The sequence below is a fragment of the Coenobita brevimanus genome, chromosome 84 (genome assembly GCF_032717465.1).
Source record: "Coenobita brevimanus isolate Jiangsu-jjx chromosome 84, ASM3271746v2, whole genome shotgun sequence".
Classification (NCBI taxonomy): domain Eukaryota; kingdom Metazoa; phylum Arthropoda; class Malacostraca; order Decapoda; family Coenobitidae; genus Coenobita; species Coenobita brevimanus.
In genome coordinates, this window is record NC_137037.1 from 43976231 (window position 1) to 43993145 (window position 16915).

Genomic DNA, 16915 nt, shown 5'->3' on the forward strand with positions numbered 1-16915 from the left:
TGGCATTAGAAACCCAGTGATAAGATTTTTGGAGCCCAAGAAGCTTTTCAGAATACTATATTATGTAAGTGCTTTATAACTGTTGAGCTAAAAACGGGTGTGATATTATCGTCTGCAATTGAACAACTCAGATACTTGTACTGTATTCAGCTGGGTAACCCTTTGGCTGCAAAATATCTTCCTTTGATTTTATTTTGGCTTAAGTCTGATGATTTTAATATGCCTGAGAAAAACACAGCTCATCAAAAAAAAAAAAAAAAAAAAAAAAAATCATGATTAATGTTTGCTGAGAATTAAGAACCTTGCACTATATTCCATCTTACAGAGGATGATGTTATTCAGACAAAGAAACTTATGGCAGCTACAGGTTGAAGCAAAAACAACTAAAGGCATTCCTTACTGTAAGTCAGGAATGTTCTGATATATTGCAACTTTTTCTTCAAACACCTGGTACTATAAATTGGGAGGAGGTGACAAATCAGCTTTATAGGTAACACTGGGACTTAAATATGCATCATCATTGTCATGGGGCAGGGTAGACTGAGATGGTTTAGGCATGCTGAGAAGATGGAGAACGACAGTTTTGCGCGCAAGATGAGAAGTGTGAATGTCGGGGGTAGGGATGCAAGAGGCAGACCGAAAAAGACCTGGGACAAGGTCACAGGGCGTGACTTCAGAGATAAAGAACTGAACAGGTAGACTGCCAGAGACAGAGCAGCATGGAGAGCTGCCATTTAGGTGACCAAGGTCGACATATGTAAGCATGTTGGAGCATTTATAAGTGATACAATACAATTTTATACCCAAAACTTTTTTGTACCATCAGGATCATAGGGGCCTGATGCTAGGTTATTCAGTCCTGACGTTTAAGGTCATGGTAATCAACTTAAATATGCATCTTTTCTGTGATTAACAGTGAACCTAACATTAAAAAAAATAAAACGACTACTATACATTATACCAAGGACTTACTGTATCCATTGTGGAAATACACCAGATTACTTATATTGCTACACTGTTTTTAATATCATCATCATCTGGACCTCCTTTCCCACCCTAGGGCAGGATGAGGAGTAGCACCTCCAGACAGCCTAAGTTTGCCCAGTCCAATGGGCCATGCTTCCATTCACTCATCATTCAAGCCCCTGGAATCCTGGTTCTATCTGATACGCCAAAAACATTCACCACATTCTGAAGCTTCACACAAACATATCCGATAGAGTTTACTGTTTTTAATGTGGTTCTGAAATTACGGTATATAAATGTTAGAATGGCCCTCTGAATTACTCTGCATTTCATCACTTCCTGGCCTTTCTTCTCATCTGAAAATGGGGTAAGAGGGGTCCAGAACATGAGTTAAGAGAAGGTGCAGAAGAGACATATCATCATCATCATCATCATCCAGATCTTGATTCCCATCTAAAGATAGAGTAAGGCAGGGTCCACAAGTAATGAAAAGGGAAAGCACAAAAGAGAAGTATCAGTTTTAGATTAAAGCTTTCTTACAATACACTTTTATAAAATATAAATGCATTATATCTTGGCTTCACAAATTTAGCAATCATATAAAAACTGGTTTAGCAAAAAACTTCTTAAAACTGAAAAGTTACATCTTATGTAAGTTAATGCTATGAAAATACTGGACTGGAAAGCATCAGATTTGTAAACAGATATACAGTACATGAAGCCTCACTTCACCCTACGGCAGGAAGAAGAGGTTGGGATGGTGATTATAATGATTCTGGTTTAAGAGTACCTAATGTTCTTAGCCCTTTCACTTAACTTCTCAGTCTTGGCCCCATAATCACATTAACCTCAATTTGGAACACCAGGAACTACCTATCCAGCAATGACATCCCCTCACCTCCTTGCAAGAGATAGAGAGAGAGAGAGAGAGGAAACCTCTGTAACCCCTTTAAGCCAATGACATTTCATTTTATTCTTGCTACCTCTAAATGGTTTTATTCAGCCTCGGAGATAGTTTGAAATGGAGGAGTTAGAAATAATCTTCATATACCACTTCACTACAAGGGGTTGCCCCAAAGGTAGTAAAACTGATGGCAGTTGGCAAGAATAAATCAATAAAATGTCACAGGACTGAAGGAGCTTAATAGCAAAAAACATGGGCCTGGAAGTCTTCTTCATACCAGTTTCATTTAATACTTTGTCAGAGCTATGGAGTAAATTATTAAAGTACAGTAACCTCATATAAACTGCACAGAGAACTTGTACCCATATAATATGGTCACACTATTCTGCTTGTCTCTAGCTAATCAACCAGGGGGACATTTTTTTCATCTTATTCTTGCCATCTCCTGACAATTTAGTTTGACCTAGGATATACTTTTCCAGTGGAAATTAGATGCTGCCTTAATACAGTATACCCCTTCAGCATACGAGGCCTTTCCAAATTTGAATAAAAGTGCTTAGTAACATCAAGAAATGGCTAAAAAAAGGCATCACCCAGATTCAAGGGGTTGATATAATATGCTTCCAGCTAACAGTTTAATAATTAGGTGCTTTGTTAACACGTCTGGATGTTGCTACCCCTCACCCTGCCCTGGGGTGGGAAAGGAGGTCTGCATGATGATGATGATGATGATGTTAACATGTATTACACTTTCTTTTGATAATGCTCTTTAGAGGTAAATTAATTCTCCATGACCTGCTAAACAAATGATAATTATCATCATCATCCGGACCTCCTTTCCAACCCTAGGGCAGGGTGAGGAGTAGCAATGTCCAGACAGTTCAAATTTACCCAATCCAATGGGCCACACTTCCATTCACTCATCATTCAAGCCCCTGGAATCCTGGCTCTATTGGATACGCCTGAAACATTCACCACGTTCTATAGCTTCACACAAATGTATCTGAGAGTCAATTCTAACGCTGCCACGTTAAAAAGAGGTGCCAAATCCCTGATCATGCACTTCTCCTCACAACATTCATCCAGCCAGCTCGATCTCATCAGTTCCCTAGCCTCACCGACTTCCAAACCTCTCTTCCTCACACACTCATCCACCATATCTCTCCATCTTCTCCTTGGCCTACCTCGCCTCATCCCTCCTTCAAATTTGCTCAGATATACCTTTTTCACCAATCTGTTGTTATCCATTCTCTCAATATAACCATACCATCTAAGAACATTTTCTTCGATTCTGGTGTCCACTAACTTCCTCACTCCACATCTTTCACAAATCACATTATTTCGTATCCTATCCACCCTCTGTACTCCACATACATTTCTCAGCAGTCCCATCTCCACTGCTCTTACTCTTGACTTTTCATTTTCATGCCTCACCATAGTCTCACATCCATATGTTAAAGTTGGCATTAACACTCCTTCATGTAAGCCTCGTGCAGCTGCAACACTCAAGCCTCTGTTTCTTATCAAGGCCTTCATTGCATTAGCTACTTCTCTTCCTTGTGTCACTCTACTTTCCACTTCTTTTTTGCACTTTTTCTTCTTTTTTCTACCACTCTACCCAGATAGTTGAACTCTCTCACCAATTCCAGTCTCTCTCCATTCACTGTAACATCGCACTGGGTCACCTTCTCTCTCAATAATCATCACTTTAATCTTTTCTGCATTTACTCTCAAGGCACGACACTCACATACGTCAGCAAAACTCTGCACTAGCCTATCAAGTTCTTGTCTAGTATTTGCAAGCAGTACTGCATCATCAGCATACAACAATTTTGAGATATTCCATCCATCACCATTCATTACCAATGCCATCCCTCTCTCCATTACTCATGTTTTTACTTCTCTCATCACCCCATCTATATACATACATATTGAAAAACCATGGGGACATCACACAGCCTTGTTGCATGCCCGCACTGATCATGAACCATTCACTTAGATGCCCATTAACCCTTACACATGCATCACTACCATCATAAAAACTCTTGATGGCACCTAGCAGCAGCTTACCATCTACGCCATACATGCGCAAAACTTTCCACAGTCCTTGTCAGTCCACTTTGTCATATGTTTTTTCCAGTTCCCTGAATGCCATAAACACCTTATGGTCCTTCTCACAAGCCTTCACTGCTGTCTCACTGCAAATATTTGATCCACACATCCTCTGCCACTCCTAAAGCCACCTTGTTCATCACTTACTAGGACTTCTGATATCTCTCTTACCTTCTCTGTAATAATTCTTCCATATTCCTTCCCTACTACACTCAATGAACTTTTGCCACGATAATTCTTGCACTCACTTCGCTCACCTTTATTTTTGTACAGGGGTACAATCACAGCCTCAATAAACTTATGCCACAATAATTCTTGCACTCACATCACTCCCTTTATTTTTGTACAGGGGTACAATCACAGCCCTTTTCCACTCTACTGGCACAGTTTCACTTATCCATGCCTTCCTGCATATCTCCGACAAGCACTTCATTCCACTCTCTCCACTACACTTAATCATCTCTGCATACACCCACCTCATCAACCCCAACTGCTTTTCCATATTTTAGCCACTTCACAGCACTCTTCACCTGTGCTAGTGTCATGTCTCCTGGCATTGTATTCCTTCTCGGCACCTCCCCAAAACCAATCATGTTTACAGCCACTCTGCTCTCTCTATTCCCATTCATCAGGCTTTCAAAATATTCTTTCCATCTGGTCCTTACTTCATCCCCATGGGTTAGTAATCTACCACCTACATCCTTCACACCATCACCTTTCTTTCCACTTTCTCTTCTACATTTCCACTTTCTCTTCTACATTTCTGCACCTCTTTCCAGAATAACTTCCTATTTTCAGAGTACTTTAGCTTGCATTAATTTTTCTTCCTAGATCATCATTTACCTCCTTTTTCCTATTCATTAGTCTCTATATGTGCTTCTTATTCTCAATATAATAAGTTCTTATTTCAACTGAACCCCTGTCCTGTAACCAGTTTAGCCACTTCCTCTTCTTTTCCTCCACTGCTCTCTTAACCTCATCATCCCACCATGCCATACCTTTCTTCTTGGTTGTTACTCTTGCCATACCACACATCACTTTAGCATTCCAAACTATACGATAACAGTTAATACTGGCAAATTTCTATTTATAGGTATATTATGAACAATGGGAAAGACAGGTCCAGTAGCTACTATGAACACATTTCTGAACTACAGTAAATACTGTACAGAACTTATTTACAATTAATAAAATAGGAAAGTGAATGATTTCAACCTGTACTATTAGCTATAACTAGTATTTAACATTGTAAGCACTGCCATTATCCTCAATATGCTCAGGGCATTCTTCAAAATACACTATCATATGCAGTGATTAACTCTGAAATCTAATGTTGTCATCTTTGATAATGATATTTCCATACTATACTATATATATATTTACAAGTAATTAAACAGAAAAATGAGATCTAATGCTTACTTGTACTGGACAGATTCATATCATCCTAAACTTTGCATGAAAACGTATCACTATGTTACAAGAGGGGATAATGCTGCATAATACAGTGCAATATGATCCCTTACTAAATTCCATTTTTTTTTTTTTTTTTTTTTTTTCCAGTCAGATTCAAATAACACAATAACTTTAAAAAATTACATAGGATTTATAAAATGTTCAGCCACCTAGCTTTGCACCTCCTACATAATACTCTTGAATTGATAGTATTCAAGCTAAGAGTCTCAACTGCATGTCAACTGACACAGCATTTGAATGCATGGTATAATCAACTGGGTTTGAGAAGTCAGAAACAGGTATTTGTATTAAAGTATATCATAAGTCCATATGAGCCAAGGCTTAAGAAATTACAGTATTGTGCTGTAGCCACGCCAGCTTTGCAATAGAGTGTAAAGGCTGAGAGAGAGAAAAAATCTTTGATCTATTCATCATCTAAAGCTTTACTGCTTTATCAGGAACACAAGGGCCCAGGGCTAGGTTACCCTGTCTCAACATTAAAGGCAAAATTAACCAGACACTTACCCTTGAAAACAATCATACTACCTAAATCATGTACAGTAAACTCCCGATTATCCGTCTCGGCACTACCTGGCATATGACATTATCCAGCATAGCCAATGGCTGAATTAACCATAAAATCTCTGACACTATCTGGTATGAAAGACCCTTCCTCCTAGCTAAAAGTACTTTATTATCCTGCAGGAGACAGTTGTTGTCATTAAACATCCAGCCCATAACCACTAAAAGAGAAAATATATACAGTACACAAAAAGAATGGGGTTACAGTATACTGTACTCTAATATGAAAGTGAGAGAAGGAGGGAGGGTTGACAGTTGATGGGCCTAGCAGCTCACAGGGCATTGATGGGGAGATGCAGTGGTAGGAAACAGAAGAGTTTTGATTGGCTACGGCAGGGGAGGGAGAATTCTAATGCACAGTTTTCATTGGCTGGCAGCAGGAAGGGGGATGTTCTCACACTCTCCATTGTATTCCTCTGCCGCTATGGTGCCGTTATATAAACAAGCCACCGTTGCATTGTGTGTCTCTTCCAAAACATTATTGTATTTAAATGGCAATGCTGTGGTGGTTTTCCCTCCAAAACCTGGCTGGCCTTCTAGTGCTGCTGTAGCTCTCTGATATGTTGTACATCTGACCCCCCCCCCTCCTCTCTTCTCTGGCAGGTACAACTAAGTGTTCTGAAGTGTACATGACTGTACTGTACAAGTGACTTGGATTCTGCCAAGGCACCAATGAAAGTGTATTGGAAAGGAAAGTCAATTAATATGTGTTACTAAACAAGAAGAGTTGATGAAAATGTGTTTATTTTACTAAGCAAAATAATCATGCTACAAAGGAATTGTTCACACAAAATATAAAATCATTTAGACAATGGTTTCTTCCCAAGTGAAGTTTGTCCTTACTACTATGAGATAAGTTTTGTTTTGTTCTGTGTGGTGGAGGCATCTGGTAGAATTTGGATCAAAGAAAGTACAGTATGGTGTACACAGTGCGGTACAGTACAGTGAAGCATACTTCATTTAATTGATGTTTTTTTGTTTTTTTATGCTTTGTTTATTTTGGGCATTACTGTACATTATTCTCCAGTAATATCTTTACATCACCATCACTAGCATCATCATCACCACCATCAACATGAAATGTGTTTCTGCACAGAAAATTACAGTGTACTTCACAGCACATACAGTATTGCAATATTAGGAACATCTTTTAGCAGTTTTTTCGACGATTTAGTGTTTACAAGTGGTTGATGGGGGTTTGATGGTAGTAGTAGTAGCAATTGTTCCCTAGGCAGCCTGGCTGAACAGTTCCATGTCCCTAAGGAAGGCCATGGCTGAGACCAGGCTTTCCCACAGAACTCTCAAGGAGTGTTTGTTGTGTTGTTGGTGCAGGTGATTGTGTGCAATGCAGTCTTCCATAATGTGCTTAGTATGGGGTGCTGTGTTGCATCCTGGACAGGCGTCAGTGACGGAGTCTTCCCCTCTTTTGATAACTCAAGAGTGCTGGATGATGCCTACATCTCAGCCTGGTCAGGTGGACCCTGCCCTCACAAGGGAGATAGGATTCAGAGGGATGGATATCAGGAGGCCATGCATGTAGCTGTGTGTTGTCTTTAAGTGACTGAATGGAGCGGCAAGTGATTTGAGTACGGATGTGCTTCTGGAAGTTGGTTTGAGGCGGGCGAGGGGGGAGAGATGACAGTATTTGTGTATGATACCATGTGCTGGGTGTTGTTTTGATGTTCCTTGGTGTGTGTGGATGTGCTGCCTTGTAGTGTAGTGGATGGTGTGGGTTTGTCAAGGTTGTGGCGAGAATTTGTGTGCCTCTCGTATCTAGATGATCCTTGACCTTGAGGACTTTGGTTTCTTGGTGTAAGTGGTCTGTGGGTGTAGTACCTGTACAGCCTGTGATTATTTTTAGGGCCTTGTTCTGTATGGTCTGTAGAGTGTTGTAGTGTGTTTTAGTGAGAAGCCCAAGCAGGGCTTGCATAATTCATCACTGAATGTATATATTGTTTGTATACTGTGGTGGTGGTTTCTTTGTTGTGTCCAAATGTTGTATGGGCAAGTGACTTTAAGGCATTGAGTCTTGGTGTTAATTTATCTTTAATGTTTGTCATGTGTTGTTTAAATGACACTGATGTACTGTATGTTACACTAAGGATTGTGTGTGTGTGTGTGTGTGTGTGTGTGTGTGTTTTGTGGAATGTGACTGTGTTCTGCTGTCCAGTTTGTGAGAAGAGTCACTGTAGATTTGGCTGGGGCTATTTTAAGGCCGTTTGTGGTGAACCATTCGTGTAGTGTGTTGAGGTAAGGTTGGAGGATGTGTGCGGCTGTGTTTGGGTTTTGGTGTGTACATGTAAGTGTTATGTCGTCTGTATAAGAAGCTATGTGTATTTGTGGTGTGTGGAGCATGGGAATGTTGTGCATATATAGGTTAGAGTAGGGGAAAAAACAGATCCTTGGGGGACGCCGTTTGTGAAGTTTCAGATGTTCGATGACTTGATTGGCAAATGTTACATGTGCACATCTGCTTGCTAAACAGTTTGCCAGCCATCTGATTGTGTTATTGTGCATGTTTGTGTTGAATATTTTGTTTGTGAGGTTGGGCTTAGTGGTTGGTGGGGGTGCTCACCATCCACTCACTCGATGTAGTGCAGCTCTTGGATGCCTGCCCCTTCCTCTCTTCCTTCTTTCCATCCTTCCTCTTCTTTCTTTCCTTCTGTCTATGAGTGACTCTATACTGGGTGACAAACCAAATGGTTTCCTGTACACCAGGAAACCATGTACTACGCTGGGTGGTAACCATATAACCAAATTATGGCACCTAGTGGTTTAGTGGGTAATTAAGGTGCTCCAATCGGATTGAGCCTATGTAGGCTTATATCCAAGGGGTGGTTGGGGTTTATTGCTCATGTAATGCCACTCAGGGATGATTGAGGCTGGTCATTCTCATCCTAAATGTCAGAACCAACTTGCCTAGTCCCGGGCTCTTATGCTCCTCATGGGGCAACACTGGATTAGATAATGAATGATGATATGGTGTTTACAATGCGCGTGTTTATCATTACTGCCGGGTGAAAGAAAACGGGTCTCCTGGCTGGGGGGACTTTGATATTATCCCCACTGTCAACATGAAACTAACAATACAGTATTTTATCATCATGAACATCTGTTAGCTGTTTTTTGACATTTTAAAGCGTTTTGTAGGATTAGACAGTGGATAAGTGTTATAAGGTTAGGAGGTTAGGGGCCCCTGGAGGGGGGGGGGGCTTATGCATAATCCAGCATATGGACAGTGTCTGGCAGGCCTTTGGCTCTATTATGTCGGAGAATTGGGAGTTATTGTACCTGTCAAAGATAAAAGCCAAGATGCTTCAAGGGAAGGGGGGGGGGGGAACTATCAAAATCAAGTGCCTATTTGCGGTGTTTGCGTCGGGCGCCTTGCATTTTGGCAGTAGGTGATGAGTCTGCTGGGATGTATAACTGGCCGCCCTGCAGCTCTGGGTTGCTGCTGACTGCTGACACTGCCTCAAGGTGCGCCATCACATCTGTCACTTGACCCTCAAGCTCTGCAATTTTCTGAGGGACAATCATATATATATATACAGTATATATGTGGTGTGGTAGGTGGGGGCATTCACCATCCACTCACTTGATGTAGTGCTGCTTGCGGGTGTCTGCCCTTTCCTCTCCTCCATCCTTCTTTCCATCCATACTCTTCTGTCTTTCCTTCATTCTTTCCTCATTCTTCTGCCTGCGGGTGACTTTACACTCCCTCTTGTGTCATTCTTTCCTTCATTCTCTCCTTTTCCTTCTGCCTGTGGGTGACTCTACACTGAGTGACAAGCCAAATGGTTTCCTGTACACCAGGAAACCATTTACTATGCTGGGTGGTAACCATATAACCAAACTTTGGCGCCTGGTGGTTTAGTGGGTAATAACGGTGCTCCAATCGGATTGAGCCGGTGAAAGTTTATATCCAAGGGGTGGTTGGGGTTTACTGCTCACATAATGCCACTCAGGCATGAGTGAGGCTGGTCACACTCATCTTAAATGCCAGGACCAACTTGCTTAGCCCCGGGCTCCTACGCTTCTCATGGGGCAACGTAGGATTGGATGATGGATGGATGGATGGATGGTAATACAGTATTTACCTATGACATGTGTTACACCCTACCACATGGTACAGTACCTGAATTATCAGTTACTGGTCGAAAACAAGAAACTTTTCCCATGGAAAAACGTATTCCTTTACATTAGTGGCATGTTTGCAGGAAGTCCGGTACAGGGGTGGATCAGCCAGAAAGATTGTTGGGAAGGACTGTTGCTATAAGTTGTTTTGGCAGGGGGGGACAGACGGATATGGAGGTGTTGGTGTGATGGTTGCGGAGAAATGGGTGGAATATGTTATGAATGTTTTGAGAGTAAGCGATAGGATATTGGTAGTGAAAATTCTGTTGGGAAGAAAAATAGCTGTGATTATATCGGCATATGCTCCACAGGCAGGATTGGATGAATCAGAGAAAAATAGATTCTGGGATGATTTAATACGTGTAGTGGGTGGTATGCGGGATGATGAGATAGTGATTTTGGGAGGGGACTTAAATGGTCATGTAGGTGAAGCAGCACAAGGTTATGAAGGAGTGCATGGGGGATGTGCATATGGTCTAAGGAATGCAGAAGGGGAATGGATACTCGAGTTTGGGGAGGCAATGGACATGATTGTGTGCAACACATATTTTAGGAAAAGAGACAGTAGGTTAATTACGTATGAGTCTGGGGGAAATAGCAGTCAGATAGATTATTTTCTGGTTAGGAGGGCCGATAGGAGGTTAGTGAGGGATGTTAAAGTTATAGGAAGTGAGGAGTGTGTGCAGCAGCACAAACTATTGATTTGTGATATGGTGCTTAAAGAACAAGTGATGAAAAAGAGGACTTATGTACCTAGGAGGAAAATATGGAAGCTGAAAAACCAAGTAGTAAGGGATGCCTTCTATAGCGAGTTGAGGAGAGTGGTGGCTGAACAGGGAGCTGTAGACAGAGGCGTTAATGAACAGTACAGAGCCCTCAAGAACAATTTCTTGAGAGTTACTGATGTAACATGCGGCTGGACAAGAGGACCACCAAGACATAAAGTAACTTGGTGGTGGGATGAGGGTGTAGAAGCTGCAATTAAGGAGAAAAGAAGGCTTTTCCGGGAATGGAAGAAGGGTGGTAGCAAAGAGGAATATTTGGCTGCCAAGCGTAGGGCTAGGAGAGAGGTATACAGGGCAAAGTCTGAGTCACAGAGACAATTACTTGATAACCTAAATCATGGGGAAAGGAAAAATATATTTAGGGTGGCAGGTCAGATGAAGAGGGATAATCGGGATATCATAGGTGAGCAGTGTGTGAAGAATGATGAAGGAAGGGTAGTGGTGAACAGTGAGGATATTAAAGATGCATGGAGAGAGCATTATAACCGGTTGTTGAATGAGGAGTTTGACTGGGACAGGGAAGGTTTGGAGCCAGCAGATCCAGTGTCTGGCCCTTGGCCTTTGATTGATACTGCTACTGTGAATGAGGCAATAGGCAGGATGAGGGTGGGGAAGGCAGCAGGTGTGTCTGGGTTGACTGCCGAAATGTTGAAGGCCTCAGGCGATATAGGGGTGAGTTTAGTCACTGACCTGATAAACAGGATTATTTATGAGTGTGTTGTCCCAGATGATTGGCTGAAGAGTGTAATTGTAAATGTGTATAAAGGGAAGGGTGATGCCCTGGAAAGAGGAAATTATAGAGGTATAAAGCTTTTAGATCAGATAATGAAGGTAATGGAGAGAGTTTTAGAAGGTATGATTAGAGAAAGAGTGAATATTGATGAGATGCAGTTTGGGTTTATGCCAGGTAGGGGGACCACTGATGCCATATTCATTGTTCGACAGCTTCAGGAAAAATATATTGGTAGGAGAAGGGATCTTTATTTTGTTTTTGTTGATTTGGAAAAGGCCTTTGACAGAGTCCCTAGAGAGGTGGTGAAGTGGGCAATGAGAAAGCATGGCTTGGAGGAGTGGCTGGTTAGGGTGGTTATGGCCATGTATGTGGGTGCTCACACCCAGGTGAGAGTGAATGGAGATTTGAGTGATGAGTTTTCCGTGAATGTTGGTGTGCATCAGGGGTCAGTCTTGAGTCCCGTGTTGTTTATCATGGTACTTGAAGCCCTTTCACATGACTTTAGAAACGGACTCCCGTGGGAGTTGTTGTATGCTGATGATTTGGTGTTGATTGCAGAGAATGAAAGGGAGGCGGAGGAAAGGTTTAGGAAGTGGAGAGATGGTATGGGGCAAAAGGGTTTAAGGGTAAATGCAGATAAAACAAAAGTGATGATATCTAGGGTTGGTGGCGGTACTGTCAAAGACGAGGGAGAGTGGCCATGTGCAGTTTGCCACAAGGGCGTGGGAAGTAATACCATCTTGTGCAGTGTGTGTGATAGATGGGTGCATAAGAGATGTAGTGGTATCAGAGGTAGACTGCGAGATAATGCTGATTTTATGTGTACGGCGTGCCGGGGTGAGCAGGTGGAGATCGTCAGACGTGAAAGGATTGAACTTGCTGGTGAATCTCTTGAGTGTGTGGAAGAGTTTTGTTATTTGGGAGACATGTTGTGTGCTGGAGGTGGGGCTGGAGCTAGCTCTGTGGCTAGGGTGAGAAGTGGTTGGAAGAAGTTCAGGGAGCTCTTGCCTCTCCTGACATTGAGAGGGCTCTCCCTACGTGCTAAGGGGTCTTTGTATGCAGCATGTGTTAGGAGTGTAATGCTGTATGGTAGTGAGACCTGGGCAGTGAAGGAGGAAGACATTCGCCGGCTCAGACGTACTGAAATGACAATGATTAGGTGGATGTGCAGTGCGTCCCTGCGTCCAAGGCCTGGAGGGGTTGGGTTTACAATGGAAGAGTTGAGAGGTAGGATGGGACTGGAGTGTATTGGTGTTGTGATGAGGAGAGGTAGATTGAGGTGGTTTGGACATGTGGAGAAGATGGGGGATGATAATTGGGTGAGGAAGGTGAGAAGTGTTAATATTGGGGGTGGGGTTGTGAGGGGTAGACCGAGAAAGACATGGGATGAGGTCATTAAGTGTGACCTTGGGGTTAAGGGACTGAACAGGGAGGCTGCAATGGATCGTGCAGCGTGGAGAGCCGCCATTAGGTGACCAAGGCCGACACATGCAAGCATGTTGGAACCTTTAAAAACGAAACGATTAGTATTTTTTCCCCAACTACAGGTTATTCTGGAAGGGTTAGGCCCAATGGAAACATATCCATTTTTGTTTGACAACTAGGTTATTTAAAATCTACTTGTTGTAGGGCAATTTTAATTACAATCTGTCCAGTTATAGTGATGTCTGATAACCTAAAAACAGACTGGCAGACGCGCAAAAAATCACCACACGGTATAGGAGACACCCCTGAAAAAGTATAGCGCTTATACCACCATTTTCACTCTGTTCATAAACTGATACAAAACAGTACAGTACTATCATACTGATAACAATCAAGTAGCAAATATGACATTCAGTTTGAAAGTAAAATATGTAAAAAGCAATACAGGTATATCATTTATCTTACCTGGCATATTTATATAATTTATGTCCTTGCTAAAATTGTATTTTGTATTCACTTTTCAACTACACTTCATTGGTAATTATTAGAAAATTTACATCTGACTCAATTCTACTACTGTACCTGCTGAAAATCATATTACAGTACCAGTATGGTACACGCAGTATTTGTTAAGTCAGGGAAGTATTCAAAAGCATCATATTTCCTTATAAGTCATGCTGTAAACTGGGGGAGACTTGAAATTCAGCTGTAAAGATAGCATTGGATCTTTAGTGGACAGTTCTTCAGTAACTTATTATGGATTATACAGCAAAAGAAGGTCTGCAAGTGACATGTACTGCACACAGCCTACCTTGTCTTTCTGCTCCAGTGTGGTTTGGAGGTTGACCACTTTAGTCACCCACTCCTGCTTGCCTTGTCTCATGGAAATGTTGAGCTGCTTTTCAGTCTCAAGCTCTTTGGACAGCTGGGGACAAAAATGTCTATCAGTGGGTTGTTGTTGTTGTTCAACCCTGGCCTGTCTGATTGAAGAGACCCATCGACCACAGATAAGTAACCACCCTTATGGGGATGTTCCATACAGTTGATTCCTTGTGCTGCTTATGTTTTGTCAGCATTACAGTATATCATGTGCTGTGCAGTGCTCCATTATATGTGTCATGTCATGTGGGTCCAGTCTAGAACTGGAGCATATGTTGTTTATGATTCCACCCAACCCAAATCTAAGCTGGGAGGCCTGGGTCATGTCCTCGTTTAAGCCTGGCTACGTGGACATCACCAACTCTATTTAATGAAACCTTCAATGGACTGGATAGCAGGGGGCTTGTAGTACAGTGTTCTGATTGAGGTGTTGTGCTGTCTTGCATGTGAAGTAGGTATACTGTATAAGTGTTTACTCTTGTTAAGGAATGCCCGATGAGGGATGCTGAAGGGGTCTGGTAATGATTGTGTGGGGATAATTTTATATGTGTAGTTTTATTTTGTACATGTCATGACAAGGGTGTTGTGTGTTGGTACAAGCTGCCACACAGGTTTTTTATACTTCTCATGTCGAAATAATCCATGACAGTAAAGATTTCAGCTTCTGAATATAAATGAGGAGTACTGTTGTGGCAAGTGATGAATATATTCTTCTGTAAGGTCTGCAGTGTTTTGTAGTGGGCTTTAGATAGGACAGGAGCCCATCCTGGGGAAGCAAAGGCCATCACTGAGATGATGTATTGTTTGTAGAGTCCCCCTCCCCCAACAGGCCACTGGTATGGCTGGTGGGCTAGGGGTCCTAGATCCATTGTTTGGACCTGGGACTATGCAGTGGGTGGGGGCTGTGGTATGTCTCTCCCCCTTTATTATTACCGACTATGACCAAGTACAAGATTGAGCTTCAAAGCATTGATGAAAGCAAGCCTGAGGACATTAAATCACCCCGGGGGAAGATAGTAGGTTCTTGGAAAGTAGGAAGTTTAAGGGGCAGAGCGGGGGAAGTGGTTGAGGCACTTAGTAGGAGGTGGATGGATGGGAGATGTTTGTAGGAAGTCCAGTACAGGGGTGGATCAACCAGAAAGACTGTTGGGAAGAATTGCTACTATAAGTTGTTTTGGCCGGGTGGGAGATGGATATGGGAGTGTGGGTGCGTTGCTTGCGGAGAAATGAGTGTAATATGTTACGAACGTTACTAGTGTAAGTGATAGGATATTAGTAGTGAAAATTTTGTTTGGTGGAATGATGTTTGCAATTATATTGGCATAATCTCCAAAGGCAGGCTTGGATGAGGCAAAGAAAGACAGATTTTGGGATGGCTTAATACGTGTAGTAGGTGGTATGGGGGATGATGAGAGAATGGTTTTGGGAGAGGACTTAAATGGTCATGTAGGTGAAGCAGCTTGAGGATATGAAGAAGCACATGGTGTGTGTGCATATGGTACAAGAAATGAGGAAGGGGAAAGGATACTTGAGTTTGGGGAGGCAATGAACATGATTGTGTGCAACACACATATTAGAAAAAAAGAGAGTAGGCTGATTACATATGGTACAAGTTTGGGAGAAATAGCAGCCAGATAGATTATTTCCTGGTCAGGAGGGCTGATAGGAGGTTAGTGAGGGATGATAAAGTTATAGGAAGTGAGGAGTGTGTGCAGCAGCACAAAATATTGATATGTGACTTGGTGCTTAAAGAGCAAGTGAAGGAAAAGAGGACTTATGTATCTAGGAGGAAATATGGAGGCTGGGAAACCAAGCAGTATGGGATGCTTTCTATAGTGAGATGAGGAGAGTGGTGGCTGCAAAGGAAGCCATTGACAGAGGTGTTAATGAACTGGACAGAGCCCTCAAGAACAACCTCTTGAGAGTTACTGATGTAGTATGTGGTTGGACAAAATGCCCACCAAGACATAAAGTAACCTGGTGGTGGGATGAGAGTGTAGAAGCTGCAGTAAAGGAGAAAAGAAGGCTTTTCTGGGAATAGAAGGGTGGTAACAAAGAGGAATACTTGGCTGCCAAGCATAGGGCTAGAAGAGAGATATGCAGGGCGAAGTCTGAGTCACAGAGACTTTTATTTCATAACCTAAATCGTGCAGAAAGGAAGAACATGATATTTAAGGTGGCAAATCAGGCGAAGAGGGAGAATTGGGATACTATTGGTGAGCAGTCTGTGAATAATGATGAAGGATGGGTAGTGGTGAACAGTCACGATAATAAGGACATGTGGAAAGAGTATTATAGCCAGTTGTTGAATGAGAAGTTTGACTGGGACAGGGAAGGTTTGGAGTCAGCAGATCCAGTGTTTGGCCCTTGGCCTCTGATTGACGGTGCTACTGTAAGTGAGGCAATAGGCAGGATGCAGGTAGGGAAGGCAGCAGGTATGTCTGGGTTGACTGCTGAAATGTTGAAGGCCTTAGGAGATATAGGAGTGAGGTTAGTCAATGACCTGATAAATATGATTATATATGAGTGTGTTGTCCCAGATGATTAGCTGAAGAGTGTGACTGTAAATGTGTAAAAGGGGAAGGGTGATGCCTTGGAGAGTAAATTATAGAGGTATACAGCTTTTGGATCACATAATGAAGGTAATGAAGAGAGTTCTAGATGTATGATTAGAGAAAGAGCGAATATTGATGAGATGCAGTCTGGGTTTATGCCAAGCAGGGGGACCACTGATGCCAAATTCAGTGTTCAACTGCTTCAGGACAAATAATTAGGAAAGAAAAGGGAACTATACTTTGTTTTTGTTGATTTGGAGAAGGCCTTTAATAAAGTCCCTAGTGAGGTGGTGAGGTGGGCAATGAGAAAGCCTGGGATGGAGGAGTGGCTGGTAAGGGTGGTTATGGCCATGTATGTTGGTGCTCGGATCCAGGTAAGAGTGAATGG

The 16915-nt window shown here is 42.2% G+C and overlaps 1 protein-coding gene across 1 annotated transcript in view; it reads right to left on the bottom strand.

Moving 5' to 3' along the window:
* Positions 1-9373: 9373 nt before the first annotated feature.
* LOC145410035 (BRCA1-associated protein) overlaps positions 9374-16915 on the bottom strand; it is a 64813-nt gene continuing 57271 nt past the window's right edge. Inside the window, exons 13-14 of the mRNA XM_080280252.1 lie at positions 13905-14018; positions 9374-9538 (exon numbers count right to left, since the gene is read on the bottom strand). Coding sequence (XP_080136378.1) covers positions 9374-9538; positions 13905-14018 — 279 coding nt within the window. The remainder of the gene's footprint in view (positions 9539-13904; positions 14019-16915) is intronic.